The sequence below is a fragment of the Ceratotherium simum genome, chromosome 37 (genome assembly GCF_057802395.1).
Source record: "Ceratotherium simum simum isolate JZ-2026a chromosome 37, ASM5780239v1, whole genome shotgun sequence".
NCBI classification, from domain to species: Eukaryota; Metazoa; Chordata; class Mammalia; order Perissodactyla; family Rhinocerotidae; genus Ceratotherium; species Ceratotherium simum.
Window position 1 is genome coordinate 11,318,715 of NC_141936.1, and position 20,660 is coordinate 11,339,374.

Genomic DNA, 20,660 nt, shown 5'->3' on the forward strand with positions numbered 1-20,660 from the left:
GTCACTGTTTTAAAAGGACTGTAATGATGGCAGAACATTTTATTACTGTGTTAATGAGCACAGTGTGGGGTTGTGGGCAGGGCAGGGTGTGTGTATTTGTGGGAGAGTTAGGGGAGGGGGGGTGTAGGGGAGCGGGAATGGGAGGAAGAAGAAGGAAACCCAACTTTTATTTGTCATCGTAACTAGTTACTTGAGGGTGTTAACAGATCCCTGGATAATAATTGGAGAAGTTTTCCTTCATTACAGTTTTAAAACTCATTCGGGAAATCACCCAGTTGTATAGCAAGCAGAAATAGGCTCTCAAATGCAGGAGTATCTTTTTCCCTCCTCCCTGCCTCCCTCCCTCCCGCCCTCGCTTTTCTCTTCTTTTCCCAGCATCTGAATGTTGAGTTGAACTGTGTAGAGTCCTTGAGACCTTTTTCTTTGTCATGGACCATTGTCTGTGCCTTGTAGTTCTTTATGTCCTTCATGTTGCAGAAGTCTTATCTTGTCTTATCAGTCCCACTATGGAAAAATCATATAGCTATTTCTGTTTTAGTTAATTTTTCTAGGACGATTCTGTTCTGGTCTGATATCTATGCAAAACTAAGTGTATATTGTGAATATTGACCTACAAAGCTTGGATCCAGGCCCTGTTCTCTCTCTCTCTCTATTCTCTTTCTAAGTGCCTTTTCCCTGTCCCAGTGGTGTCTTACCATCCACATTCAGATGAGGCTCAAATTTAAATCTTCAGCTCTGACATTTCTGACTACCCATGTCCTATGTCCGGCCACCAACTTGACTGCTCCATTTGGGGGTCTCATCGGCATCTCAAGTTTAATATGTTCACAATGGAAACCTTGATTCACATGCCTACCACCAGCACTCACAAAGTCACTTACACTGTCTGTGTATGATTTCTTCCTTTCTCTCGTATCCCAGTTCAATCTAGGCAAAAGTCTTGGTTCTTCCTCCAAAATGTGATCTTTGAAAAAGCATAACTCATGTGTTATTCTTCTGCTTAAAACTCTTCAATGGATTCCCATTGTGCTTGGCATGAAATCCAAATCTTTACTATGGTTCATGAGACCCCCCTTTGATCTGGCCCCTCCGGCCTCTCTCTCCTCATCAAGGTGCTGGCTGTTGACACACTGACCTCCTCCTCCAGCCAACATGCTGACCTCCTCAGCTCTCTTCAGTGGCTCATCCTCAGCCTTTAGGGCTCAACCTAAAGGCTGCCTCCTCCTTGGAGCTCAATAAACATCTGCTGAATGTTGAATGAGTGAGCTCAACTCTCCCTCCATCCCTATTCTGCTCTCCATCCCACCGTATCCCACAGCATCAGTTTATTACGTGGAATGCATGATCTGTCCCTTTAGAATGACTCAATATTTCAGCCCATAATTAGAATCACATTCTTGGACTCTACACAATTTAGATTCCAAGATTTAAACAATGTTTATTCATGAAAATTTTCAAAGAACTCTAATTTTCCATTTGTTGTGGTTGGCATGAAGAATATAAGGCCATGAAGATGAGAAGATGGTAAACTGTCCTTCATGAACAAAAGGTGTGAGAGCCCCTAAAACTTTTGGTGGAAAGCCTTCATTTCCTTTTCTCCATTTCTGATTGACTTGTTTTTCTGTTAGTGTTTCTTTTTCTTCTGTCTCATGCAATTTCTATCTCATGCTTTGGTTTTCTTTTTCAGTCTTCTTCTCTCCTTCCTTCTTTCTCTCCTTTCTTGTATAAATCTCCTCTTTCTATCCCCCTTTCTTGTTTTTAATTCAAAGCGAACTTTAGTTGGAGCAACTTTGTAGCCTCCTCTGTGGCCTCAGTTCTTTAATGTTTGAAAAGACCGTAGAAAATGCAGGTGTTGATAAAAGCTCATTCTAAAACAGCTCTGTAAACAGAATCAGAGTGTTGTCCTCACTCGTACTTCGCCAGTTTTTGTCTCCAGTTGATCACTTGACCTACAGATCTTAGAATTCTGAATACCAGGACAAGACTTTCTATCTAGGTCATATCAGGAATTATGTTACGTATACTGATTCCATACCATTAAGGAAGAGAAAAAGCAGTGACCGTTTGCTCTGCGTTTCTTCTAAGTGTGTTAGACGTGTCCATCAGTTTGAGTGCTGTGTCAGAGAAATCACACTGGCTTTTTGACAGCTCTCAAATGATCGCTTCTAAAGCCCCAAAGAACTTCTTTTTTTAAAATGGATTCTATTTCATTTCAGGTTCTTCCTGCTGCCCATTTGTAAAGGGCACAGCTCCTGCTCTTGGGGTTTGGGATTTCCTGAGGGCTACTTTACCCTCACCCGGCTGCTGGTTGATGAAAGTTAAATTGGACAGTATTGCTGTTCATTATGAGGAACTCCAAGCATTTTCCCTAGACGTGATCAAAAGGGGGTGCACACAACTTACTGAAATTACAGTCTAACCTGGAAGGAGCCACCAGGCACTGTTTTCATCGTGTGAACAGTATATTGCTGAAAATAGCATGCTTATCCTGTTGACTCACTTTGGGGGATTAGGTGACATAATTAGGAATTACGTAGTAATGTGTGACACACTGTTGCAAAGATTAATTTCTTTAATAGGTTACAAAGAGATTTTAGGGCCAAAGTACTCACTCAAAATACTCTTATTAAGCATATAAGGCTAATATAGAAACCTTTGTCCGAGTTGTCTCCAAGAACTTACGAGACTTATGATCAACTGGGGAATATAAATATTGTCCAAAGATCACAGAGTCGCCTAGACTTTCAAAAATAGTTAGATGCATAAAATGTGCTTTCAGAGGCTCACATGCATGCCTCTAATTCAAAGTGATTGTTACCTTAATAATAATATTACTTATGTGACTTAGATTAGTTTTTCTACCAGGCCAGGGGTTATTAACTGGAAGCCCATGTCTGAATTACTTAGAGTCTTTTTCAAAAACATGCCTGCCAGGGGCCCATCCCAGACTATTGATTCTGAATGACTTATTTTGGAGCCTGGCAATATGTATTTGGAAAAAGCCCCTGCAAAATTACGAAGCTTCTTGTTTCAAAACCAGTTAAGGACCACTGCTCTCAACTGAAAGTTTGGAGAGGCAGAAAGCAAGGGTGACTCATCTTGGTGACCTTAGCATCTACTATGGTGCCTGGTTTGTAGATGTGAGCTCAGTAAATGTTCATTGAGAACGTGGAAGCAAGTTATCTACAAAACTATACCGTGTATGTTTTTAACTACCCATTCGTTTGAATTATTACCGGCTAAGTAAATTTAGTAGTTGAATAGACTTTTTAAAATAATCTTTAGAGGGGAGTCTCTTCTACAGAATTATAGAGTGTTCTGTGGCGTAAATACTTAGTAAATAGATAGATGATATAGATTTAAAAATAATTTAATGTGAAGCTAGAGAACAAAGTAAAGATATGAAAAATACCTTTATAATTACTGATATCTGATTTTACCTCCATTATTTTATGTGTAAAAATATCTTTTAGAGTAAGAACTCTGGTAACATTCCAACCTTGTGCCAGGCTCCATTTCTCTATCAAGGCTAATCATAAGTTGATAAACATTTTTTTTTAATAAACTGGAACTTTTGCATTCAAATGATTGGTGTTCTTCCAAGTGGACATGTTGGATGACAAGGCATTCTGCAAACTCCTATGGGATGGTCTTTGCTGCTGTGACCAAATATGTACCTGTATCCTGATTTCCTACTTGCCACTTCTCTAAGACTTGTCCCTTGCCATCAAGGAAGTTTCAGTACAGGTGGTAGGACAAGAAATTATCCTAGCCATAAAATAATCAAGGACTTGTACCTGCGAGTATGTACTCAAGCACAGATGGACATGGCAGAGCTTGGAGGGGGCGGGGATATTGAGGAAAAGCTCATGAGTAAGGTGAGATCTGAGCTATAAGATTGGGAGAAGGAAGAGTATTCGAGGCAAATAGAGGATCATGGAACCGTTTACAGAGTTGGGGTGAGCAGGGCGTGTGAAGGTGTCTGAGAGGGGATGTGAGGTGTCTACATAGTGCAGGACCAACGTGGAAGAAGTAGAAAGTTCTACAGAGGAAGCGCTTTTGCCTTAACCATCCTTTTCCTTCTGTCCCAAAGCCAATATATGAGAAAATTTTCAATAGGAAATCTTAGGAAGAAAGCACCTGGTTCTCTGTGGATGTAAAACACGCCTCTATGTGAGACTTGCAGTATCTGTCTTTACCAAGGCGCCAAGAGACACCTGTCTCCTAATTCCAAACTGGAAGTTGAAGAGTGTCTCCACTCCTCTCTGACTTGCACTAATTTCCTATCATAACCTTAACGCTTGTGAATTGAATGGAATCTTATATTGCTGTTTTGAATCCATCTTCTGCCTGTTAAAAACATCCCTTGATTATATAGTACTTGACACTTTGCCGATTCATTGTTCCTGGGTGCTCCTGAGGAAACGGGGATAGGGTGACCATGTTGTCTCATTGCCTGAGACGATCTCACTTTACACCTCTGTCCAATTGCAGTCACAAAAAGCACCCCCTTTTGATCTGAAAAGAGTCCCAGTTCTGATGATAAATTCTATGGTCACCCCATTTGGGAGTTATTATCCTTACTTAACACATGAGAAAATTGGGGCTCGGAGAGGCATGGCTGTCTAGAATTATTTTCTCCACCGTGTCTTAAGCACCTTTTATGGGTAATGGAGGAGTCTTTCCCCTGGATGATGGAGGTGTTAATTATAAGTTGTTCATTATGAAATCAAAAATGATGCATAAATAAATGAATATTCTTATTAGGAAAAGAGACAGTCTCTTAGTGAAATTATGATATCATTGATGCAAAATACTCACAATATTATTTCTTCATTCCAACTGGAGGCTATATTTGTTCCCACTTACTATGTACAAATAGCTGCACTAGACATAAAGATCGTTCAATAATAAATTCAACATATCAATGATATTGCAATCGATATTCAACTGGGGTTTGTCCCGTTTTATTAGATCGTTAAAACTGCATTACTTAATTGATATTATGTAGTCAGATTGAAGTAGGATACGTAGTGATAAGCCCAACATAGAATGTGTACCCATATTGCATGCCCCTCTGTGAGGGCACTGAGAGCTGCTCAGGCAGGCTGATAGCAGGGTGCAGCCTTGGGGGAGAGTTCATGCTTGTGACTACCAAAAATAGCCAAGAGGGGGGCCAGCCCGGTGGCGTAGTGGTTGGGTTTGTGCGCTCTGCTTCAGAGGCCTCGGGTTTGCTGCCAGGGTGTGGACCTGCCCAACACTCATTGAGCCATACTGTGGTGGTGTCCCATATACAAAATAGAGGAGGATAGGCACAGATGTTGGCTCAGGGCTAATCTTCCTCACCAAAAAAAAAAAAAAAATAATAGCGAAGAGTTGGGAGAGGCAGGCAAGTGGCTCCCTGGGAGAAGACAGGATCAAAAGCAGAGTGAATTCTAAGATACGAGAGCAGGGATGGAATTGAGAGACAGAGTGGCCCCCAAAGGGCAGGGGCAGGAACAAAGCAGAAGGATCCATGTGATGACTGAAGTGTCTGACGCTCCTTTTCATTGGCCTTAGGTGTTTCTCATGATGCTTGTGGAAAGTGGCTTATCTTAAAGGCCCGAGGTTTGAATGGCCACTCGCTGTGTGCTTTATTCCTTTGCTTTACTTACTGCATTTTGCTTTGTTTGTTAGACTTGAATGCTGCGTAAACTAAATTCATAGTCTTGTAGAAAGAATGTTGGTAAGTCTTTACTTTACATTTCCTATCATCCCATTGTCTTTTAGGTTTTGTGAATGATTCTGTTACTAAATCCATCGTGGCTTTGCGCTTAACCCTGGTGGTGAAGGCCAGCACCTGTGTGCCGGGGGAGGGCCACACGAATGACTTAGAGTGTTCTGGAAAAGGAAAATGCACCACGAAGCCATCAGAGGTAAGGGGACACCGGGTAGCTTTAAAAACGTGTATTTATGTAAACATATATTTATATATATCTCTCAATGATGAAAGGGGAGAGAACAAGTACGTTTGCTGAAAAAGACCCCAAAATTTCCAGTTTTAATTATATGTTAGCATGCAACATATAGATATATAAATCTCCATGTAATTTTTAAAGTAATTATAATAAATTCATGCAGTGCTAGACCCTCTTGCTTTGGTATGAAGTAGAGATTTTGTGAGAAGTAGTAGCCATCATATCTGGTAGCAGAATTAAGAGAAATAGAAGAAAGAAAAGGTAAGCACAGAGTCATTTACTTCTCAGTTATTACATAATTCCCTCCTTAGATTTCGCATTTCTCTGGTGCTGATAACAGAGTTACAGAAGTAAGAGAAGGAACGGAGGAGAGGCAGGGATGAGAAGGCTGACTCATTATTTTTGAGCTTTGTGGAGCAGTGTCATCAATGCTACGGAAGACCTGAGCCCTGTTCCCCCTTTTCATTAGTAGCTGAAGTCACATGGGCATGGGGCACGGGTAAGGGCCAAGTACAGTTTCTCCTCTTTGTTTTCTGGTGAGTCACGGGGTCCAGGAGTCAGACCAGCAAAGGACCTTAGAGGCGCATCAACATCAGTATAGGCTCCGTTGAAATGTTTTTGGCAAATGGAGTCCAGGCTCCCCTGAGCATCCCAAGAGAAGGAGACGCTACATCTTACAAGGGGCCTGTTACATTGGGGGCATCCATTCTAATCACCACTTGCTATTTCCATCTCTGGCACCCTTTCCTCCATGTCCCTCTCCCCAGTTCTACACATATTTCCAATGGACTTCATGTTAAGTGAAAATGGGTCCCCCAAATCACAAAAGAGGGTGATTTGTTTTAGGCCAATTTTAAGGATAGCACTGGTAAGTTTTCTTTGGTGACGCCTCCTTGTGGTAATGTCAGCACTCTCAATAACAGTGCTGTGAACTTGGGCAAGTGAAAGGAATAGGTAACTGACAAAACGCATATTGGAAGACACTTTCAAGTAGTGCTGATATCATCTTGGAAAATCTGTGATTTTGATGTGTTAGGTGTAATACTGCAGTGGCTTAAATATACCATTTTTCTGAAAGATATCTCCTGTAGGGGGCAGAATATGGTCAGGAACCAGAGAAAGTAGTGGGAATAATAATTTCTGCTAAATCTTTGAAAAGGAACACAAATGTAAACCAAAGCCAGAACAAAATCCCTGGGGGAGGGGAGAGTGAGTGGTGTGAAGCCAGGAGGTGAAGCGTGAAATTTCTTTCACAAAGCCAAGCCTGCCCTGTAGATCCCGTTGTCTCCTGTCTCGGCCAACTTGGACTGTCTCTTCTCTTTCCTGAGGGGAGGCTTCATTTATCAATTTATTTTACAGTTAAAAAAAAGAAGTAAACAATACTGAGTGTTCTTCTATGGCGGTCAAGGCTAGGGAGGGATACAATAACTTGAGAAAAGATAAGGAAGCAGTGGGGAGCATGTTTGATAAGGAGGTTCTGGAAGAGATGAAGGGTGAGAGACTGAGGAAAGCTCACTGCTCAAGGTGGAAGAGTGTCAGACCTTCCAGGCGAGGCTGCAAAGATGAGACCCACTGGTCTTCCCCAAATTCACTCCTACTGTTCCCAACGACAAATTCTGAGGCCTGATGAGCCCTGAAAAAGATAATATTGGTGAAAGAGAAATGTCTTAAACAAGGAAAGGAGAGCTGTTCTTGGAATTTTGGATTGAAATTGATTAAGTTTCTTTGTGAGCTTTCTCCTAGAATGGATGACCCAGCTGGGGAAAATTTTCATCCATAAAGCAGTCACCATGTTATCCTGAAACATGCATGTTGCTGGCATGCACCCCTTGTCTGCATGGGTCTTATTTCCGTGAAAGCTCTTGCTAAGAGGCTCTGCCGGGTGGTTTAGAATCGACTTATTGTGAAGGCAGTAGAAGCAGTTAGCACCTGGCAGGTAACTTGGCAAACCTTGCCAAAGTGCTTTGTTTTCTGTGAAAAAATAACTCAAAAGCCTTAGTGAAGAATCCATGCTAATTTTAGCAGATCATTTCAGAGGAAGCACAGCTTCATTATGGGTACCAGCTCCTTTGGAGAGCTCTGAGTGGCCCACCCCAAGATAACACCTCCTCCCTCTGCTCCCACCTCCCAGTTCCACACCAGTCAGTTGCTTTTAAAGTGTAGAGCTTTTGCTGTTGTTGATTCTGTCAAAGCTTGTATTTGCCTTTACTGAATTTAAGGAACTTGTGGCCAGTCATCTTATCTGAGCCTTTATAATTACCCCTGGGGGCTCTAAGCAAAGGATCAGGCTGGAATTAGCATATCCATTTATAGACCCACCACATTGTTATCTTGGAGAGAAATGTCTGGAAGCCAGTCCTACAGTTCACGAAAAGATGGTGGGAGTTGAACTACCTAAGGCAGGAGAGGGAATGGAAAGGTGGTTCATTTTTTTTCCATCTACTTGAGTTCCCGTGGCTTTCTGTGGTTGTTGTCATGGCTGTTGCCGCGACTTATGAGTTGCTTTCCAGCAATAAAAGACGGTTGTTATCAAGTTGCTTTCTTTTTTACTGTTTCCGAAAATTAGAAGTTATGTAGTCTAGCCTTCCACCCCATGTAAGAATCCACTCCATAGTATGAAACAAAAAGAACTACATTTGGTGGTTTAATTTTATTGTTTCTAATCATTTTTATATCTTTTTATTAGGTCATCCATCAAAACAAAAACAATTCTGTTATTTCCACACTACTCTCATTTGGTAATGGAACTCATTTCTTCTCTGTCAGATGTCCTTTGGCCAGAGGATATTTCACAATTCCAAGTTGACAGGTGGCTTGTGATAAAGCTTAAGCTAGCCCTTCTTAGATTGCACACCATCCTGGGAAGGTCTTTTGAAATGTTTACTATAACATCATAGGAGCTCTGTATTTTTAAAATCTGCTTTTATTACAAGAGTTGATTCTGATCTTTTCTTCTTCTTATGAAAAAATTTGGCTGTTGGCCACTATTTCTCTTTGAACTTTGTCACCAAGGTTTGCTGCTGCCTGTTTGATGATTCCTTAATTATCTGAAAGGTGAGAGTCAGGGAGTCACACAGGGATCTTGGCTGGTGTGGGCCTTATACCTTCTTTAATCCAAATTGGGTTCCATGGACCTTGTCTTTCAAGATCAAAAGATTTGTATTAAGGTTCTCCAGAGAAACAGAACTGGTAGGATATATATGTATATGTATAAATCAATTCAAGAGATTTATTTTAAGGAATTGGTTCATGTGATTGTGGAGTCTTGGTGAGTCCAAAATTTGATGGGGGAAGCCAGCAGGCTGGAGACACAGGAAAGAGCTGTAGTTTGAGTACAAAAGCAGTCTGTTTCAGAACCAGGAAGAGCTGGTGTTGCAGATGAAGTCCCAAGGCCATATGCTGGCAGAATTCCCTCTTGCTTGAGGGAGGTCAGCCTTTTTTTCTATTCAGGCCTTCAACTGATTGGATGAGGCCCACTCACATTATGGAGGGCAATCTGCTTTACTCAAAGTCCACTGGTTTAAATGTAAATCTCATCCAAAAACACCCTCACAGAAACATCCAGAATAATGTTTCACCAAATATCTGGGCACCATGGCCCAGCCAAGTTGACATATAAAATTAACCATCACAAGATTCTCTCTAATTCATTGTTGCCTCCTTTCTACCCAATTGCCTCCCTCGCAATTGGGTAGAAAGGGAGTAGTTTTAAAATTTTTAGCTTGCCTAAGAATTGCCTGATGCCCTTGAAAAAAATCATATTCCAGGCCCTTCATTCAGATTCTGATGCCTTTTTTTGGGCAGCCAGGTGATTCTGATGCAAAAGTCGATTGTGGACCATAGTTCTGGAAACAGAGGTCTGAGGAGCAGAGCCTATCATTTTTCCGTTCTTGCTGATTCCCTAAAGCAAATATGCAACTTATTTTTATTCAAGGATTTCATTGTTAATCATTTCAAGGTCACATGGAGTTAATAAAAAAAATAAATGCTGAGAAGTGATACAATGGTTCAACACATCTCAAAGCTTTCATATTTCTTGGCCCTGGTCTATATTGATAGGTAAATGAGGTCAGGCCTCCATTCTAGAAGGTTTCCTAGAAATCTCTTTAGCTCTTGCGTTAGGTATCCATCATCCTTAGTCTATTTGGATTAGATACTAAAGCTGACTATTCAGCCTTTATTTTCAGAGAAAACTGAGCTGGTATCATGGCTAGGAGCCATTCTCAATCCCTTGTAGAGCCTGCAAGTTAGTTCTTTCTCCAGGTGTGGGCCTGTACATGAGAGAAGCGCTACCCTGTCTGGCTCCTGAAGAGTCCTCACCTTCTGTTTCCTCCCTCTCTACTCTGGGAGGTCAAAGGCTCAAGCTCTAGGAAGTCCTAGTCTTCCTACAGCCAAGTTCTTTTGGTTGGGTTTGGTTTATTGGAAATAAATCACTGACCTGAACTGGTTGCTTTGTTTACTGCTTGAAAACACCTGCTCTCCTTGCTCTACAGCCCTTGTGACCTGGGTGGGAGACACTATCCTTCCAGGAGCCTGTCTGTCTTATATGAGCCCACCCTCGCTATCTTTTGTCGTGTTTCACAGCATGTGTCTCTTTGTTAGGGCTCCCCGTAAATTCCCATTTCTGAGGTTTGTTGATTTCAGATCTCATTCTTGGAGTAGAGTAACCAGCATGCCATAAGCTAGATGCATGAGCAGCCTCTCCATCTTCTGACCTCAGCTCCTTCCACAATCCCTGCATCCCCCTGACTCCTCCCTCAGGTCTCCATGGTTTTGTTCATGCTGTTCCCTCCACCTTGAATGCTTACCTGCCGCACTGCCCTACTCCGACCCTCTGCCCCCTGCCCTCCCATCTTCCTAATTATATTTCAGACTCAGCTCAAAATCTTCTTGCTTCTGGAAGTTGTTCCTAACCCCCCAGTGCAAACTCCCTCCTCTCAAGCCTGTAGCATTTTATTTCTCTTATGAGACACATGACTTTTGATTTATGCATATATTTCTTTACATCCATTATTATTGGCATTCACTTCACTGTAGAGTTATTGCCTGTCACGTGCCTGGTACTGCCCCAGGCTCTGGGGGATACACATTTGGTCAGATAAGATGTGGCCACTGAGAAGGAGTTGGAAGGTTGCAGGGGCAGGGTGATAGACAAGTAAATCATCAGTTAGAGCACAGTATGATGTGTGCCGTGGGAGAGGTTTGCAGGTGTGTTCAGGGAGCACAGAGAAATGCCAGCCTCAGAGGTGCGATCACTGGAAGCTTCCCAGGGGAGTCTCAGATGGTGAGTTCTTTGACATTAGGATCCATGTCTGGTTCCTTCTGCATCCACTGTAACAACTAGAAGGGTGCTTTTCACATGGGAGATGCTCAAAAATTGTCTGTGAACAGAATGAACAAAATAAATAAAATACCAAAAATATGATGGGAAACCAGTTCTCTGAGTTTTGAGTTAGGCATGTAATTTGAGTTACATGTTTGGTAAATATGGGAGCATGGAAAGCACACAGTGAATTTAGTTTTATAAAATAATGAGTTGGAAAATATTCTCTGATCTAAAGCCATCTCACAGATAGTGTGACCCAGAATGTTTTAGTAACCCCTTAGGAGCATTTTAAGCAACATTGCCAATCCTTTCCCTATCATTTCAAAAAGAAATAGATCAGAATAACTTGAACCAGTGGAATCTTTGATGCCATCCTCCTGTTGGTTTGAAACTGTCGGCAAACTCCTCTTTAGGTTAGGAAGTAGCAGCCTGCCGGAGGGCAGGAATAGATATCATCTTCTTTCATCCATCACTTTTCTGAGAGCTAATTTTTCCACCATCATTAGTGGGAACATAAAGGCCCTCAAGAGACCACGAAAGGGACTGTAACCTGGTAAGGTTATGAGAAAGAAAGGGGGTGGGAGCTGAGACGAGGAAGCCCATCAAAGAATCAAAGGAAAGCCATTCAGTGTATTCTTCTCAGCATCAAAATAGCAGCTGGTGATCAAGATGTGGAGTTACTTTTTAATAGTTCTGTTCAGTGCGTGGTGGGGTTAGGTCCCCTGCGGTTCTGCCTGCACTGCAGAGGAATCTCTCCTTTAAGTAGGGAATGAAACACAGCAAGAGAGGGTCAGAGCGGAATAGTTGATGGGAACATACTTGATGAACGAGTGGTTAGTGACGTTACAGAGAAAAGAGACTAATTGATTCTAAGAAATTGTTCTTCTAAGGGTGGTGGTGGGGGAACTTTCTCTTGACTGAATACATAGCTTATTGACGATGCTCATTAAAAACTTTTGAGCCAGAGAATAGATGCTTTGGACTTACTGCCAAAATGAAGGTGTCGGAGATGCATTTATTTGCTAATCAAAGATGGGTGATTTCTCCCACAAATTTTACTTGGAGAAACTGCTTTGTAGACCTTTGAGAGGGAAAGTACTTTTATGCATAATACAAAAAGAATAGTAATTATTAGAAACCTACTAAGCACAGGGATCATTAAAGTAAGTGCAGCCCAGCTGTCGCTTTTTCAATGGTAAAGGATAAGCCTGTCTAGAATTTCACTGACTTTGTGTTTAAATTATAATTCTTGGTACTGATGTAACTAAAAAGCCATTATTGTTGTAGAACAGAAAGATGATCATATCATTGCCTGCACAAAAATACAACAACATATCTGAGTCATTTATTATAAATTATTTAAAGAATGATTGTAAAATTATGTCTCAAAGGATAGATGTTTCGTCGTGTTTCTATTCGGCATCAGCATTTTCCAGAAGGTTGAAATGTGTCTCCCCATGTTGACAGACAGTTGTAGAGGCGTTGTTGGTTGGTGGCATTCCAAACATATTAGGGTGAGGATTATATCACTAGTGACATTTCCAGGGTCATAGACTTTAGGGTGGAAGGTGATTTTAGATGCCTCTCCATCTGTTTTATTTTAAACACCAGGAAACCAAGGTCTAAGAGAGATTTAAGCTATTTGCCTGAAGCCCAAGAGCTAATTCATAGTAGAGGCAGGACAAGATTGAAGGGAGATTTCTGGACTTTTGCTCTGGGGCTCCTCCTGCTGGGCAACACTGCCTAGTCCTCCCATCCTCGTAGTGACCTCTAGTGGGACATTCAGCATCATCGCCAGCTTCGTTGCTTGTTTAGTGTCTTCATGTGAAGTTTCACTGTTTACTACAAGGAAAACCAGGCATCGGGTCAAAAACTTTTCAAATGATTTGACCTTATGGCATTTTGGTCCAACACTTCTCCAGTGTACACGAATCATGTGGGGATCTTGTTAAAATGCAGATCCTGATCCAGCAGGTCTGGAGTGGGGCCTGAGATGAGATGCCAGTAACATTGTGCAATGCTACGGACATCAGACCAAGACATTAGAGGTGACGGCTCTCAAGACCTTTCAAAGAGACTTAGAAGATTCGACAACCTCCGTTCCATGGTTTTCTTTGGCATAAGCTATACTAGAGGACTAAGTTCTCTGGGTCTCTCTTATTCTAGATCAAAGTTTGAGAAAATCACAGTACAGGTGAAATGAGTAATGCAGGAAAGAGGAAATCCATACAGGTGTGGCACTCAGCCTTTTACCGGTAGCCCGGGAACTGGTTTTTTTTTAGATTACTTTTTTCCAGTTTTATTGAGATATAGTTGACATATAATATTGCAATAGTTTAAGGTATATAACATAATGATTTGGTATATGTGTAGTATATTGTGAAATGATCACCACAATAAGTTCAGTTAACATCCATCACCACATATAGTTATAATACTTTTTCTTGTGATGAGAACTTTTAAGATCTACTCTCTTAGAAGCTTTCAAATATAAAACACAGTATTGTTAACCATGGTCACCATGCTGTACATTACATCCCAGGACTTATAAACTTCCAGTTATAAGATAAGTTCCAGGAACTGGTTTTTTGCAGCCCTTGATTTTGTACTTTATTCATTACAACTCTCAGTCTTCACAAAGATGAGAGGGACTCATTTTATAACTCTGTGTCAGACACAGATAACTATCATTCTTAGATTTTAATTAATAACTTTCAGAATACAGAAATAAGGCTCTGACTAGACTTTTATGTCCAAGAGAAGAAAACCATCACTCTTGAACTTGGTGAGCTTGCTTTCCTCTCCCTAAAATACTTGTTCTTTTGTCCTAATTTTCAGTCCATAAGTCAGCGAGCTGAGTGTGAGCCGCTGGGAATAAGGCAGCTAAATGGCTTTGCCTGTGGAGGGCGTCCTGGTGGGGCGGCGCATCCTTGATCCTCCTTAGGGGTCTGAAAACCCCTTGCTCACAAAAAAAGGTGTTTATTCCACATATCAACTTGGATATTCATTTATTTTTCCACATTTCATTCCCTCATCCAGCGTTCTGTGAGCACTTCTAGGTGTCAGGCACGGAGCTTCACCCCAACAAAACAAGGGTGAGGAAAACCGCCATGGTGCCTGCTCTCCTGATGTTGAAAGTTAGAAAACCAGCATCAGAACTCATTGAAGTTGACCCTGATCTGATGCCCAAATCTCCTCTAAAACATTATCGACCTCCTCAGCCTTCCTCAGTCTCTAATTAAATATCTAGCCAGTACCCATCTGAGGCAAGTTGGTACTTGTTTCAGATTTTGAGGGGGAAGAAATAATCCCTTTGATTATTTCCCCACCATGGTCTTCTGTTCTCTGCAGCTGCTCCAAATACGGCTTTAAAATATAAGTGGACTCATCTGTTCCCCTGAAGTCTGAGGAGATTAGAGCTTTAGTTTGATTATGATGTTTGCCCTGTTCCTGCTGTGACATCCTTTTAGGTTTTAAGAATCAGTTCTGGCTTTGCAGCTCATCATTCCGAGTTGTGGAGTATTAGGTGGATTTGGAATGACCAGTTGTGTGTTAGGGGATAGTACAGCATAACTTTCCAAACTGGACAGAAACACCAATGGGCTCTGGACATATGGTACTAATGTGTTGTCAATTTAAAAAGAAAATCGGCCAGTTGTTTTACCCACAAAACGAGTTTATTTACAAATAGCCAAAAGAATTGCAATTCCGGATGTGCATGCTATGGCGGACCGTAGGCAAATCCTGAGAGACAAAGGAAGGGGCTTGCTTTTATAGAGCAACAGGGTTAGTAGGGAGGGGCTCTTCTAAACAAAAGTCCATTGGGAGAAAGTAACAGTTCAGGGTGGTGACGGCTTCTCATTGGCTGAGCTGCAGCATTTCTCATTGGCTGGGCTGTTGCTGAGTGGGGAGAGAAATCTTCCTAACTCCTGATCAGTAGTAAAGTAGTAAACACCTTCCTGTGGGAGATGCAAGAGAAACAAGCCTAGGTCTCTTCCAGTTGGGAGTAATTGATGATGAATAGTAGGGCATGAGGGCTCCTCCTACAGGCCTTCCCAACTCCAATTTAGTTGAGATTTCCTCTGTTAGCTTCAATGTCTTAAGGGCAGGCAGAGTTGGGGGGTTTAAGGTATTAGTTCAAGGTATTAATTGAGATCTCCTGGCCCTCCTGTCCAAAGAAGTCCCTGCTGGCCTTCCTTGGGCCTTTTATTTGGAGCTTGGCCTTATTTTCTACCTGCTGAGTTACAGACTCACTTGAGGATTTGTACACTGGCTGCACTGCTTTTAATTTTATTTACAAAACTGTTTGGCTTCACCTAGCCCAGTGGTTTTATCTGATTTTTTGGTCTCAAGACTCCTTTACATTCTTAGAAATTACTGAGAATCCCAAAGAGCTTTTGTTTATTGGGCTATATCTGTTGATATTTATCACATCAAACTCAAACTGAGGAATTAAAAATATTATTTCATTTAATTTTAATAAACCCATCACATGTTAAAAATAACGCCTTTTTAATGAAAAGTAACTATATTTTCCAAAGCAAAAAGACTTGAGTGAGAAGGAGGGCATTGCCTTCGTTTTTACAAGTCTCTTTAATATCTGGCTTAAAAGAAGACAGCTGAATTACATTTGCTTTTTTTATGAGAAAGATTGGCTCTGAGCTAACATCAGCTCCCAATCTTTCTGCTTTTGCTGAGGAAGATTAGCCGTGAGCTAACATCTATGCCCATCTTCCACCATTTTATATATGGGACGCCACCACAGCATGGCCCGATGAGTGGTGCACAGGTCTGTGCCCGGGATTCAAACCCTCGAACCCCAGGCTGCTGAAGTGGAGCCTGCGAACTCACCACTGCGTGCCACAGGCCAGTCCCGGATAACATTTGCTTTTACCGTCAGTTTGTTACAATGTATTGTTTTGGTTGAAGTACAGGAAGAAAATTCAGCCTCATACAGATATTTAGTTGGAAAAAGGAGAGGTGTTTTAATAGCCTTTTCAGATAATTGTGGATATTTTTCTTGAAAATATCCAAAACTCAACTGGTAGAGTCTTAAATGTTAATTGAATGTGGAATCTGAAACCATATCAATGAACTCCTACACTCTGTTACGTTAAAATCCACTGGTCTGTCTTGCATTCTGGATCTTCTACCCATGAATGGTTTTTATAACATACAAATCGGTCATTTAGAAAATATTGGATCACTGTGTTAGTACAGAACTTCCATTGGCCTTCCGTGTGCGGTGGAAGTGCTTCGTGCATACTTCCCATTTTGTCACATGGAATGTTAACAAGATGTGCACTCGAGGGTTGAGATTTCATAAAATTTTAATTTTGACTGCTTCATCAAGGACATTCTAAGTGAAACCAGCATTTTTCTTTTTTCCTGCAAATGCCTGATGATGCTGAAGATCCAAAGATTCCTGCTACAAAGACTGCTTTGATCTGTGAGAAGGCATCAGCATTTTTCCCACCATTGCTTTTGCATCTCTAGTGCCAGTGTCAACAGAGTGCAATAGGCACATCATGTTTTAATATTATTATAAGGTAGTTTTGACCTCGTGGACCCCCTGAAAGGGTCTCAGGCCCCTCCCCTACCAGAGTCCAGAAACCACATTTTGAGAACCCTTGCCCTGGTCCAGGACTCGCCTCTAACCTTTTCTCTGGACTTCTTCATTTACTTAATGCACCTTAAATCTATTTTTTCTAAACCCCTCCCGGTTAGTTTTGGACAATTCCATTTTTTATCTCTTTGACCTTGAAAACCACTTTGCAACTTTTATATCTCTTCCATGGTGATTCTCTGAATGGCTTCTTTATGACAGCTCTGGGTGAATTTGCTAAAGTCAATTTGACAAGTTCCCCATCTTTGTCTGCTCCTTGACCCCCACCCCCAGCGTCTCGCTTTCCATCCACACCCCCACTTGGGATCAGCAGCCCACTCTCCCCTGAGACCCCCAAGGCAGAGGCCGTTCTCTTGCCTCCTTCTCTGCCAGCAGCCAGCAAAGAGCCAAATCGAAGACAAACAGAACGTTCCCTAAAATCCTGTCAAAATGATACAATGAAAGCTGGCCAATTACAATTATAGAAATCTTCTATGGTGGTTAAAACCAACCTTTCTGTTAAACATTATTGCAAGCTTTTTAGATAGTAAAGAGAAACAAGGAAATGGAGGATTACCTTTCGGAAAATTGGCTGGCGTCCCTGGAGAGGAGAGGCCGAGAATTCACCCCTCGATCTTGCTCTTGGGAGGACAGCGATGGTGGCGGGGAGGAAGCCGGATTATAGGAATCAAGGAAGAGCTTGGGTCACCAGTGTGCCTTGCCTTTTTGATAAATTTGGCCTTGAAGGGAGGGAGAGAGTGTCATGGTTCCCTGAGTAGGAAATCGGGTCAAAAGAAGAGTTTTTGCTTCTAGAGGAGAAGATGCATTGCATTGAAATAGGCCAAAGGAAAGAAACTGGCAGATGTGACAGAGTGGGTGGGTCGGGTGTAATTAATGGATGAAGGTCCCGGAGGAGATGGAATCAGGAGAGCCCCGAAGGCTTCAGAAAATGAGATAAAAAGTCCCTTCTCTGAGGCAAGTGATGTCAGGCACAAGCTGTGACAGAATTTTTACAATTTTTTTTTACTATTGAGGTGAAATTCATATAATACAAAACTAACCATTTTAAGATGAACAATTCAGTGGCATTTAGCACATTTATAATGTTGCACAACTAGCACTTTTATCTAGTTCCAGAATATTTTTATCACCCCAAAAGGAAATGCTGTACCCATGAAGCAGTCACTCCCCATTCTGTCCCCAGCCCCTGGCAACCACCAATCCGCATTCTGTCTCTACGGATTTGCCTATTCTTGATAGTTCGTACAAATGGAATCATACAATATATGACCTTTTGCATCCAGCTTCTTTCACTTAGCATAATGTTTTCCAGCTCATCCATGTTGTAGCATGTGTCAGTAATGCCTTCCTTTTTGTGACTGAATGACATTCCATTGTATGGATATGCCATAATTTGTTTATCCATTTGCCGTTGACAGACTTCTGGATTGTTTCCAGTTTTTGGCTATTGTGACTGGTGCTGCAATGAACATGTGTACAAGTATTTGTTTGATACCTGTTTTCAACTCTTTTGAGTGTATGCCTAAGAAGTGGAATTGCTGGCTCATATTGTAATTCTATGTTCAACCTTTGAGGAACTGTCAAATTCTTTTGCACAGTGGCTGAACCATTTTGCGTTCCTACCAGCACTGCATGAGGATTCAACTTCCTCCACATACTCACCAACACTTGCTGTTTTCCATTTTTTTGATTCTTGCCATCTTCACACATCCTGGTGTGAAGTGGTATCTCATTGTGATTTTGATTTGCATTTTCCTAATGACTAAAGATGTTGATCAGACAGTACTTTTAAAAAATCATATGTGCTTTATGTCTTTGAAAAAAGTTTTGAATAGTCCCATCAAAAACTGAATTCTAGTGACACCCTTTTGTGCAGGAGGTTGTAGGAGACACAGTCTTGTTTACGGAGAAAAAAATAATTACAGGGGCTGCCCTGTGGTGCAGTGGTTAAGTGCGAGTGCTCCACTGTGTCGGCCTGGGTTTCGCAGGTTCAGATCCCGGGCACGCACTGATGCACCACTTGTCAAGCCTTGCTGTGGCGGCGTCCCATATAAAGTAAAGGAAGATGGGCACGATGTTAACCCAGGGCCAATCTTCCTCAGGAAAAAGAGGAGGATTGGCATCGGACGTTAGCTCAGGGCTGGTCTTCCTCACACACACAAAAAAATTGCAGACCTCACATGGTTGAGTGGAGCAAATTCTTGGGGATTCTGGCTTGCTTTCCTCTGGATGGAGGCAGGTGATTCAGGTTTTCTGGGTCACCTCAAATACTGGTCTAGGCTAGATCAGCACTGGGGTATCTGCTTATCCACAGGTAGCCATTTAGGAGCTTGGTTTATTTCTAGGGAATGTGAGATAAGGTGGATTCAGAGAAGATGGTACCCTAACATTGCCTTGACCAGAAACTGGCCAGGAACCCACCACCTGCATGAGGAAGGGGCAAGTCAGGCATCACCCCCACACCTGTCAGACTGTCACGAGCCATCATATGGGTTTCTTCCTTCAGATTGCCTTTTCTTTATACTCCAAGAAGAATCCCAAGAAACTTGGCCTGAATCTGCATGTCTGTTACTCATCACAACAGGGAACTCATTCTGTACTCAACCTTCTTTCTCATAATGGGCATTTTGAGGCCAAGATCAGCATTTAATAGAGCCATGAGCGTTAGTCCTTTCCAAGTTCACACTGGAGGAGAATTTCTAGTTTAATGATAATTCTACAGTTAAACAGGATATTTCCAAGTCAATAAGGGATAGAGAAGCTGGCTCTAGAAGAGAATGAGAAAGCTCTCCCTGGAATACAACAGCTGCTCAGTAATGAATAAATGGAACAAGGTTACCACAGGCCACCTTGGGCTGTTGCCATGAACGCGGTCAACCCTGTCTATATGACTGTAGTTGGTTTCCACACAATTCTGGGCAGAAAAATCAAGCTGTGTCTCAACCTCAGATAGAGATGACTATTTTGATATGTGCAGGAGGATGTTATTTAAAGCTCGAGTGTGGAGGGAAGGGCAAAGAGGACGCTTCCATGACAGTCTTCCAGAGTCAGCAGAGGGCCCAGCAAATGTGGAATGTTCCAGATCTGTCCAGAATTCAAAGGTCATTAATCATCTAGGACATCAGAATTGTCCTGTGCACATCTTGTTTTTGCACAGTCACAATATTTTGGCAGGAAACGGGGGGAAAACGAAGCACGTGAACAGAGGAAATACCCGTAGCAGCTTATACAATACCATTTATACGTTCCATAAATAATTGTGGATGTGTGTTTAGGTCTATAGTTTGCTTTTTCTCTCTTCATTCTATCTCCACATTATAATTCAATAACTACTTTCCTAACTTCACTAGAATGTTTCGGTTTTTCTTTTCTACTAATGCTTTTCCTTTCTTTATGTGCTTTCTTCATTATATTTTACCTTTATCCTTTTTCTTTGTAATTCTCTGGTCTTGGTTTGATTTAGTGTATATTTAGGTGCTAGTAGGCAATTAAAAGGTGTCAGTAACAGAGAGCTGAATATAAATCAAGCAAATTAAACATTGATGCAAGAGGTGTTAACGGTTAATGGAAACAAATGTTAAAAGAATGAGTTACATGTCATGAAAGCACCGGTTGAAGTGATGATGAACAGTCTGCTGAGGAGGTTTTGTAGGGTCTGGAATGGAAAAAGAGCCTTCGGCAAGGTGAGTGGCAAAGGTCATGGTTAGTTTGAACTTGGATTAGGTTAAGGGCGGGGCTGCCCCACAGGCCA

General features: G+C 41.7%; 1 protein-coding gene across 1 annotated transcript in view; it reads left to right on the forward strand.

Moving 5' to 3' along the window:
* Positions 1-20,660, forward strand: part of DNER (delta/notch like EGF repeat containing) — a 293,156-nt gene that overhangs the window by 148,284 nt on the left and 124,212 nt on the right. The window contains exon 5 of the mRNA XM_087424736.1: positions 5,770-5,915. Coding sequence (XP_087280862.1) covers positions 5,770-5,915 — 146 coding nt within the window. The remainder of the gene's footprint in view (positions 1-5,769; positions 5,916-20,660) is intronic.